Below are 11,089 nucleotides of genomic sequence, written 5' to 3' on the forward strand. Positions count from 1 at the left end.
GGGCGGGGCCCCGCGCACCGGCTCCGCGCCGGCCACACCCCCTCCCCATTCATCCCTCGGCAGTGGGGGCTCTGATTGGCCGCCGTGCTGGGCCGGCCTCGGCCACGCCCACCCGCGCCAGCCGGGCGACCCCGAAGCTGGACTCCGCCACCAGGGCCGGCCCCATTGGCTGCCTGCGGGGAGGGGCCAAGGCCGCGGCCGCGGGGCTCGAGCAGGGCAGGGGCCGTTCACCCCGGTCGCATGGCAACAGCCAATCAGCGGAGCCAGGCGGAGGAGGCGGAGCTTCAATGGCCGCGATGCCCCGCTCTGCCGCAGCCTGATTACACATCCTCACCCCGCAGGGGGTGGCGCTGCTGATTGGTCACTGCCTCGGGGGGCGGAGCTCGCACAGGCCACACCCACGGGGCAAAGAGATGGGGAAGGGCTCCGGCCTGGGAGCGGGGCCCCAGGGGCCCAGGAGTCCGGGGCCTTGCTATCCCAGGGACTCAACCAGACACAGGCCTATTTGAGCCTGTAGACCCCAGCATGTACCGTGCTCTACGGGCTCGTGCCGCTCTCTGTGGGCTTGAAGGGGCTAGTGCCAGGCTCTACAGGTTCGTATGGGCCTATGCCAGGCTCTACGGGCTCGTGCCAGTCTCTGCAGGCTCATACGGGCTCGTGCCGGGGTCTCCAGGCTCGTATGGGCTCGTGATGAGCTTTACAGGATCGTATGGGCCTTTGCTGGCCTCTACGGTCTCATACAGGTCTGTGTTGGTCTCTACGAGCCCATGTGAGCCCAGCACAAGCCTGTACGAGCCCCTAGGGCCAGGCACAGGCTCATACAAGCCCGTAGAGCCCATCATGAACCCGTACAAGGCTGCAGAGCCTGACATGAGTCCATACAAGCCCGGAGAGCTGAGCATGACCTGTACAAGCCCACAGAGTCCAGCACGGGCCCATGCAACCCTGTAGGGTCTGTCACGAGTCCGCAGAACCTATAGAGCCCGGCTCAAGCCCATACAACCTGGCACAGGCCCRTAGGAGCCTGGAGAATCCAGCACGAGCCCGTCTGAACCCATAGAGCCTGGCATGGGCCAGTACGAGCCTGCAGAGCCTGGCACAAACCCATATGAGACTGTAAAGCCCGAAACTGGCCTGTTCGAGCCCGCAGAGCCCGGCACAGGTGTGTATGATCCCATAGAGCCCAGTGCGGGTCCATACGAGCCCACAGAGCCCGGCATTAGACTGCCCAAATCCGGAGACCTCAGCATGGGCCCATTCGAGCCCGTAGTGCCTGGCACAACCTCGTACAAGCCCAGAGATCCCAGAATGAACCTATATGACCCCACAGAGCCAGCAGAGCACATATGAGCCCGGAAAGCCTGGCATGAGCACCCTCATGCCCCATAGCCCCTCGTGCCCCATTGCCCCCTCCTGCCTCAATGTCCCCTCCTGCCCCATTGCCCCCTGCTGCCCCACTGCCCCTCAGTGCAGATCCCGGGGCAGGATCCCATGCCAGGAGTCACCGCATGGTCCTAGTGCCCGTTGCACATTCTTCCCCCCCCCCCCGGGCTCCTCTCACGCATGCGCACGGAGGCCGCGTGACGTCAGGGCAGACCCGTGCCAGGCAGCGCCCAGTCCCCGCCGCCGCCAGGGGGCGCCCGCGCCCCCCCCCGGGGCCCAGGCGTCCGGGGCCCAGGCGTCTGGGGCCCGTGTCCCCGTCCAACACCCTCCGAGCAGGGTCTTTCAGACAGGCCACACACGGAGGGCATAAGGCTCAACAGCAACACTGATGGGGTTCAATCACACTGCGAGCGCAAGTCACCCATGCGCAATACAGCGAGCGCGATGTGCAGCTCAATCCCAGCCCCTCGGGGACCCCCGTTACCGGTCCCGAGCACACGCTCACTGCCGTGACGCTGGGCGTCCCCAGGCGCCAGGAAGGTGGACGTGGGTTGAAGGTTGAAGGCAGCTCCAGCCCCTTGCTGGCTTCAACCTTCTTTTGTTGGTTGTTGAGCTTTAAACTCTATGTTGGGTTGAGCCACCTATACGCTTCCCCCCCTGCTGCTCTGGCTAAGGTGGGCAGACAGCCACGCTCCTCGGATGACCTCAGGGAGAAGCATTTATCCCTGTGGATCTGCTCAGCCGGGGTGTGTTGGGGGAAGGCTGCTGATCCACTTTCCACCAGAGCTGTTCCTCTAAAGCCAAGGCCACCTTCCGCTCCCCTTGGCGCTATGATGAAGTCAGCTTCCTGGGCAACAGCTGTGGTCACCCACCGCCCAGGTTAGGCCTGAGCTTGGCGGGCACCTCTCCTTGCCTGGCTCCTCTGAGCCTTCTCTCCTTGTAGGACTTTATGGGTCGGTCACACCCCATCGCTTGGCTCGGACCCACATTGAACGATCCCTGGTCCTGCGCCACGAGCTCAAGCCATTCATCAGGTGAAGGACAAATGACAAGACAGTGACTATGAATGGTAGGAGCACGGGATGTAGCATTAGTTGCAGTACATCGGTGGCTTCTGGTGACCAGCCTTTAAAGATGTCGTACCAATGTTGTTCCATAAGACTGGTTTCTACTTTTGCTACCGAATCAGGTCATTATTAGCCTATGTCATTTCCACTTCTCTTTCTTCTAAGCGTTTTCCAGCTGCAGACAGATGTTGAGTGACTGTGGTGCTGGTGACCGGGAGAAAGCCGTCTAGCTCATGGAAGGTTGCTCTGAGTGTCGCTGAACCCCTTGCAGTCATTCTGGTTACACCAGCTTTGGTTTCTCCCAAGACTGACCATGTATTTGCTAAGGTTTCAAAATCAAAGACATCAACGTTCAACAACAAAAAACATTTCTGTTCCAGGACCAATTCCACCTCACAGACTTTGAAGAATCTCTCTTTTATTTGGTGTCCTATTGCTCTATGATTTTGCAGCCACCAGTCACAGAGAAGGGCACTATCAGCAGCACAAGTCTTGTTCCGTGCACGAGCGTGCACGTCGGTCAGGTCCAAATGTGCATTGCTCATCATTAATTTGGGGGCCGTAATCACAGGCTCTCACCAGTCGTGCAGTTGCATTGAGAGGACCTTTCAACAGGAATTTGTGCAGCTCCTGACGTGAACCCCTCATCTATGGGACTTCCCGTGGGAGTTTGTCGCTTAGACTTGCAGCCTCCCACAGATGGGATCCCCACTGAGAGCTGTTCCTAGAGTCGCTCTTGTGGAGCTGGTGGTTCAGTAGTCCCTTCCACCGTCCCAGGAAAAACTATATATATATATATATATATATATATATATATATATATTTTAAACAGGCCATACTGGGCTGTTACATGGTGCACGTTTTTCCTGTAATACCCTGTTGCTCTGTTCCATTCCCAGAAGACTCATGGTGCCCAATAACAACCAGGGCCATATGGTACGGCCACTGGACGATATTAATTTAGCCCCTACACCTGGGGAAGTGCTAAATTCACCGTTAACGCCGACTGCTGAAACCGCTTGTTTCTTTGCAGGAGCTTCTCCTTGGCAGGGACGCTCATCTGCCCCCGCAGCCTGCCCCGCTCCACCAATCCCAAATTGGGGTCTACCTATCCCTTAGGAGCTGGGCAAGCTCCCCTTTCTCCAGCTCCTTGTTCTAGCGCTGCCGCTGGCAGACCATGCAGTTGCCACCTCGTTAACCCTGATTGGTCACTCACACCCTGCTCCCCCCGGGGACCCAGGCGTCTGGGCACCCAGGCGTCCAAGGCCCTGTTCCGCCAAGGTCCCAGGTGTCCGGGGCCCTCAACACCAGCTGCCTGTCCCCGTGCTCCAAGCTCCCCCGCCCCCTGGTAGGGAAGTGTCTCCGCAAGGTGGCCTTGGCCCCGACCATGGCAGTGTCCGTGCATGGGGAGGAGGTGAAGCTCCCTGCCGGGAAGGGGCTGGTGGCACAGGCTCCTCCGGGGTGGGCTCCCCCTGTCACCGGCAGCGCTCTCGGGTGTCAAGGCGAGGGCCATCGCTTGGGGCAAGTGCCACCGCGCRGCAGGTGGCAGGGAGCCGAGGCCACGGCCTTCGCACCCCATAGAGCCGCTGGCCGGAGCTGCGACACCCCAACGGGCGCCACTGCTGGGACACCTGGGTCCCTCGGAGGCCTGGCATCAGGGACGTCCTGGGGCAGGTCCCAGGGTGGTTTCCCAGGGCAGGATTCCAGGGAAAGAGCCCAGTGCAGATCCCACTTCAGGATCCCAGGGAAGGATCCTGGAGCAGAATCCCTGGGAAGGTCCCAGGGCAGCAGCTTGGGGTACATCTTGGGGCAGATCCTGGGGCAGGATGCCAGCGCATGTCCCGGTACAGGATCCCAGGGCAGGATCCTGGGACAGATCCTGGGGCAGGATTCCACGGCAGGATCCTGGGACAGGTCCCAGGGCAGGATTCTGCAGCAGGATCCCAGTGTAGGTCTTGGTACAGGATCCCCAGGCAGGATCCCGTTGCAGATCCCAGGGCAGATCCCAGGGCAGGATCCCAGGGCAGGTGCCAGTGCAAGATCTCGGGGCAGGATCCTAGTGCAGGTCTTGGTGCAGGATCCCAGGACAAGTCCCAGGCCTGGTCTTGGGTCAGGTTCCGGGTCAGGATTCCAGTGCAGATCCTGGTGTAGATCCTGGGGCAGGATTGCAGGACTGGATCCTGGTGCCAGTCTCGGGGCAGGATCCTGGGGCTTGTCCCAGGGCAGGATCCCACAACAGGATCTCAGTACAGCAGCCTGGGACGGGTCCCCATGCAGATCCCAGGGCAGATCCCGGGGCAGATCCCAGAGCAGGTCCTGGGGCAGGACTCCAGGGCAGCATCCTGGTGCAGGTCTTGATACAGCATCCAGGGTCAGGATCCCACTGCAGATCCTAGGGCAAGATCCCCAGGCAGGTCCCTGGACAGATCCCAGTGCAAGATCCCAGTGAAGGAATCCAGAGCATGTCCTGGTGCAGGATCCTGAGGCAAGATCCTAGTGCAGGTCTTGGTACAGGATCCCAGGACAGATCCCAGGGCAGGTCCCAGGCAGATCCTGGTACAGGCATTGGGTCAGGATCCCAGTGCAGATCCTGGGGCAGGATCCTGGCGCAAGTCCCATGGCATGTGCTGGATCAGCTCCTGGGGCAGGATCCCAAGGCAGGATCCTGGTGAAGATCCTGGGGCTGGATCCTGGTGCTAGTCCCAGGGCAGGATCCCCATGCAGATCCTGGGGCAGGATCCCGGGCAGATCCCAGGGCTGGTCCTGGGCCACGATCTCAAGGCAGGATCCTGGGGCAGATCCTGTGTTAGGGAAAACTTCCGCTATACCCCACTTCGCAGAAAGAGCAGGCAAGGTGCCGGCGCCCTGCAAGCAGAACCCCTTCTCCGACCTTGACCCTGCTTTTTTTCGTACGACGTTGAAGAACTGCTAGGAAAGGGGTTTAATCCAGCCAGCGGTACAAACGTTCAAAGGTGACACCGGCAGAGGGGCAAAATCAGCTCACGAATAATTGCAAGATAAGACCGCTTAAGGCCGGCGCGCAACCACCTCGTGCTGTAACACGGCCGGGGGACCGGCAGAACCAAGAGTTGTGGATGGAGCTGGTTGGTTCCGTAAACTAAGGTGTCGAATGTGTAATGACTCACCTTCGCTTAAAAGTCGTAACAAAAAGCTGCTCCAGGTCCTTCTTGCGCTCCCAGCCAAGAGGCACCTTATCGCTAGCAATAAAAACGTAGCGACGAAGAAATCTGACTCCTGCTGCTCATTACCGGTGCCGGCGAATGAACAAAAGAGAAAAGATAATTTTATCAACCGGAATGGTCCTCTCCGCGAAGAACCCCGTAACATCAACCTGAAAATGAAGACCACAGAGTTTTATAGAGGTGTCACTGCTATTGGGGGTGGCAGGTCACAGGCAACCTTCTAGTCCTTCCCCCTTTTCCCAAAGGCCCTTTTTTACGCAGCTGCACGTGAGAACTTCAGGAAAACTAGGAAACCACCTTTTTCACATAACCAGAGCTAAAGCATTGTGCGCATACTTGTATATGGTGCCTCACCTCAGGAGATGGTTGGAGAACGATGGTTTATGATAAACACGCTAACGTGATGGCAGAAAGCTGCCTGAGCATGTACTAGGCACTTCTGAAATGTTAACTTTCAGCCTCATCCCACTACATATGTAAGCCATGCATATTCATTTAGTAATTCCTGCACTAAGCTCAGTATTTTCTCAAGAAAAAAAACAGTAACTGGCCTAATTTTTAATTGTAAATGTAATGATATATGCATAATGATGTCTTAGGCTGTTGGGTAGGTATAAATAACTGCACAAGTTGTAGAGCAGTGGAAAAATATAATTCAAAGTATATTCACCTTTCTGACCACTTCAGTTCTGTGAAGCACAGTATAGAAATACATCTAATACTAGAAACATTTACTTCTTCTTGGATGGAAAGAGTAGYTTCAGACTGCGTAAGGCTGAGTAAAAAGAAAACACTCTTCCAAGTTGATGTTTGTTTTATTAGAATCTCATATAATGGTTTTAAAATGTAAATTCCATTTATCACATTTAAAGATCAAAGTTGCAACACTTTTTACTCTTTTTCCAAAAAACTCAAGTTTGTGAAGGCAAAAACCATACTATTTCTAACCCAACATCTTCAGTACGTTAATTTGAAAATGTAAACAAAGTAAATTGCTTGTCTCAGCTATTAAATGCAATGTGAAAAGCTGAATTACAAAAGAAACACCACCACCTGACGTTCACACTACAAGTTTACCTTTCCACAACAATTAATACTTCAAGGGTCAGTTATTTCCACCAAAAAGATGCTGCAATGGAGAAAAGAATATGCTGGGGAAACAAAAACAAAAGAGTACGTTATACTTAAAATATTTTTCTAAGAAGTGTAATAACAAGGTTATTTTTGTCCCCCCGAATGACACAACTCCCAGCATAAAATAAGATAGAAAAAAATTAAGAGAGGAAACCTAAAGAATAACTCATGCTACAATGGTCTAGTCTTAATAGTTATAGATCGGCATACATTACAGTTAATATAAATATTTATTTCTTCCAAACCAAACTGCTACTTCTCAAACAGTTACTGTAGTTGTTCGAGCTGTGTTGTCCAGTGAACTGACTGCTCTTGCGGTACGCAGCCTCTACATGCTTGAGCGCACTCTTTTAGTCAGCAGTGTCCAGCAATGTTTTGTACGGCTGCTTTAATTTCTGTTAAAAATGGTGTCTTTTGGAGTCAAAGCTACAAAGGCCAAAGTTGCTAACCCCCACCGGCTTCAAGTCCTTTGCAAACCCAGCGATAAGTGAATGGAGGGAAAAAAGCAGGTATTCCTGGAAGGGAAGGTAGAATATGATATTCTGCTAAGCGTATACACATATTAACAGTATGTTAACTTTTTGCAACAATGTTAACAGGCAACCTTAAAAGTTTGCCTTTTGGTTTTGGTTAGCAAAGATTTGTTTTGAAGAAGAGGCAAGCCTGACATCAGAAGGTGGACGCGAGTATTTATTCCTAGAGAGGAACTGAGCAGACAGAAAGCCTGTGAGAAAGGGCGAGCAGGAATCATCAGCAGAAGCGATACCTAAGAGAAGCAGGGAGCAGACCTGGAGATAAATCTCAGAAGAAAGGGTCATGTTCTAGAGACATGGAGGAAGGCATGGAATTTGATCTTTGCCTTGGAAACAAGTGAAAATTGCTAGACCAAGGAGTAAGATGGGGGGAAAGACGACAGTTGTATGGTGGATAGATTTGTTTTCAAACCTATTTTAATGTCTCACCTGGGAAGTCTGAGTTTAATCTCTTTACAAATGTGCCTCCTCCAAACTGTGTGTGTTCGTGCGTGTGTGTGTGCATGTTCTCCTAAGAAAGCCTAGAAGTCAAATAAAGCTTATGAACCCAACAAAGCCTAGCTTCTGAATCATAAGCTCTTTGGGGTACTCACTCTACAGAAAGAGATGGCACTGTCAGCTGAAGTTTCTTAGCTGATTTGGGGCCCCTTCAGCACAGTACTTGAATCACTGGTAAGAARCACTTGGCAAGTGCAACAATTTCCCCGAATTTAAGAATGTGCATATGCAACAGCGTTTTATTGGTCCTGGTCAATCCAAATGTATTCCTAAATTTAAGATGGAAACAGATATTGCTAAGGCCATGGCAATCTGGGGTCGGAATTGGCATACCTAATTGCAGGTTTGAATTGGGATTGTCTACCAATTTAATAACGGAAGGATTTGAAAAAATGTCCTCTTTAAATATTTGCGTGGTATCACATGCAACTATTTCAGACTGGTCTACTTGCAGAGGAGGTGAGGCAGGAGACCAGCGGTGGGATGTCCCAGAATCCATGAGATCAAATCTATTTGGGCAAATTCTTAGGGAAATGTATGTCTGATGCTGCATGTGCTTGATAAAGTGTGTCTGGGCTATTAATTCTATTCTTCCTATTTGTCTGAAGGAGAACATTATTTTGAGTATCATGAATCACAAAATCACAGAATAGTTGAGGCTGGAAGGGACAACTGGAGACCATCTACTCCAGTGACTCCCACTCAGGTTTTGAGTATCTCCATGGATGAGATCCTCTACAACCTCTCTGGGCAACCTGTTCCAATGTTCAACCACCCTCACAATAAAAAAGCTTTTTCTTATGTTTAAATGGAAATTACTGTATTTTGTGCCCAATGTCTTTCATCCTTTCACTGAGGACCACTGAGAAGAGTCTGGCTTCATCTTCTTTTCATCAGGTGATGATGAGGTCCTCCTCGAGCCTTCTCTTCTCCAGGCTAAACAGTCCCAGCTGTTCTGGTATGTGAGGTTCTCCAATCCCTTAATCATCCTTGTGGCCCTGCGTTAGTCTTGCTCCAGTATGCGCAGTATTGTGCTATGGAGCCCATAACTGGACCCAGCACTCCAGATGTGGCCTCACCAGTGCTGAGTAGAGGACAAGGATCACCTCCCTTGACCTGCTGGAAACGTTCTTCCTAATGCAGCCCAGGACACCACTGGCCTTCTTGGTCATGATGGCGCATTGCTGGCTCAAGGATTGCCATGTCCTTTTCTGTCAGGCTGCTTTCCAGTCACTTGGCCTCCAGGCTGTSCATAGAGTTATTCTTCTCAAGGTGTAGGACTTTGCATTTCCCTCTGTTGAACTTCATAACATTCCTGTCTGCCCATTTCTCCAGCTGTCCAGGTCCCTCTGAATGGCAGCACAGCTCTCTGAGGTATCAGCTACTCCTCCCAGTTTTGTTTCATCAGCAAACTTGCTGAGGGTGCACTCTGTGCCTTCATCCAGATCATTAATGAAGAAGCTGCAGAATACTGGACCCAATATTGACCCCTGAGGCTCACCGCTAGTTAGTGGCCTCCAACTAGACTTTGCACCACTGATCACAACCCCATGAACTCAGCCATTCAGCCAGTTTTCAGTCCACCTCTGTGTCTGCTCATCTATCCCATACTTCATCAGCATCTCTATGAGGAAGTAATGGGAGACAGTGTCAAACGCCTTGCTGAAGTCAAGGTAGACAACTTCCACTGCTCTCCCCTCATCTACCCAGACAGTCATTCCATCGTAGAAGGCTATCAGTCGGTCAGGCATGATTTCCCCTTTGTAAATCCATGCTGACTACTCCCAATCACCTTCTTGTCCATCGTGTGCCTGGAAATGGCTTCCAGGATGAGCTGCTCCATCACCTTCCCAGGGATCGAGGGGAGGCTGACTGGCCTGTAGTTCCCCAGATCCTTCTTCTTGCCCTTCTTGAGGACAGGAGTGACATTTGCTTTCTTCCAGTCCTCTGGAACCTCCTCCAGTCACTTCACAATCACATCGGCCATCAGGGCCCATGGACTTGGGTATGTCCAGTTTCTTTAAATGCTCCCTAACCTGATCTTCCTCCACAAAGGGTGAGTCTTCATTGATCCAAACTTCTCCTCTGGTCTCAGGGGCCTCAGATTCCTGAAAGCAAATCTTACCAGTAAAGGCCACGGTGAAGAAAGCATCGAGTCCCTCGACCTTTTCCATGCCCTTTGTCACCAGGTCCCTTGCTCCATATAGCAGGGGCCCCACATTTTCCCTCGTCTTTCTTTTGATTTTGTAGAAGCCCTTCTTGTTGCCCTTCACATCCCTCACCAGATTCAACTCCAGGTGGGCTTCAGCTTTCCTAACCACAGATGCTAGGACAGTGTCTCTTCATTCCTCCTGGGTCACCTGTCCCTGCTTCCACCTCTTGTACACTTCCTTTTTCTGTTCGAGTTTAGTCAGGAGCTCCTTGTGCATCCATGCAGTCCTCCTGCCAGCTTTGCTTGATTTCCTGCTTGTTAGGCTGGACTATTTCTGAGCTTGGAGGAGGTGATCCTTGAAAATCATATGACTGGATGAGCAAAGCTCTCYGTTTGCTAATTCAGTCACTGAAGCGTGCATATGCATTTTTCCTCCCTTTTTAAGGTGACCATAATGATAGCAAGTCATACTGCCAGAAATCTAGTGCACTTCCTCGGAGAGGCTAAATAAGGATATGCAACTGGATCTCCTGCAGCTTGCAAGTCCCAAACCAATGCCATCAATTCAGAATGGATGGAGGCAAGAAATACCATCCTGAGACTGAGACTGTGAGTGGTGGTACAGTTTCTTCAATAGCAGCATCTCCTTTTGGGAGGGCAGGAAAGTCAGGTGGCTGGTGAAATAAAGACCTTTACTGCAATTTAAATTTCTGCATATCCCCACACATTAGGAGTTTTACTTTATGGACAGTGTCACATTACAGTGCATAGGAATAAGATAGGGGGAGAATGAAAAGAGAACGTGAACTGAGTATCCCCATCAAGCTCTTCAAAAAGTAGTGCTTGTGTGTTACACGTCTCAGAAAAGCAATTCCTAAAAAGTGAATAGGGCAAAGACCATCTGATTGCAAAGGAACTTTTACTTAACACATCTAAACGATGCATCAGCAGAAATGCAAGCATGATTGAGACACTAAAAGCCTTATCTTTAAAAGCAATGATTTCTTCTGGAAGATTCACAAGATTTTAGAAAAATGCTGTTAGAAATCTCTATATGGAGAAAGGCTGTGGTCTTCCCTACTTCTTCCTAGGAGCAGCTCTGCATATTCTTAACAAACA

The 11,089-nt window shown here is 51.7% G+C and overlaps 1 protein-coding gene across 1 annotated transcript in view; it reads right to left on the bottom strand.

Annotated features, from left to right (window-relative positions):
• NIPSNAP1 (nipsnap homolog 1) overlaps nt 1–9,992 on the bottom strand; it is a 12,945-nt gene extending 2,953 nt beyond the window's left edge. Inside the window, exons 1-4 of the mRNA XM_026088365.1 lie at nt 9,855–9,992; nt 5,720–5,802; nt 5,597–5,668; nt 622–798 (exon numbers count right to left, since the gene is read on the bottom strand). Of these exons, the coding sequence (XP_025944150.1) occupies nt 622–798; nt 5,597–5,668; nt 5,720–5,802; nt 9,855–9,992 (470 nt within the window). The remainder of the gene's footprint in view (nt 1–621; nt 799–5,596; nt 5,669–5,719; nt 5,803–9,854) is intronic.
• Between the last annotated feature and the right edge of the window lie 1,097 nt (nt 9,993–11,089).

This window comes from Apteryx rowi, unplaced genomic scaffold (assembly GCF_003343035.1).
Source record: "Apteryx rowi isolate R43461 unplaced genomic scaffold, aptRow1 scaffold_768, whole genome shotgun sequence".
Taxonomy (NCBI): Eukaryota; Metazoa; Chordata; class Aves; order Apterygiformes; family Apterygidae; genus Apteryx; species Apteryx rowi.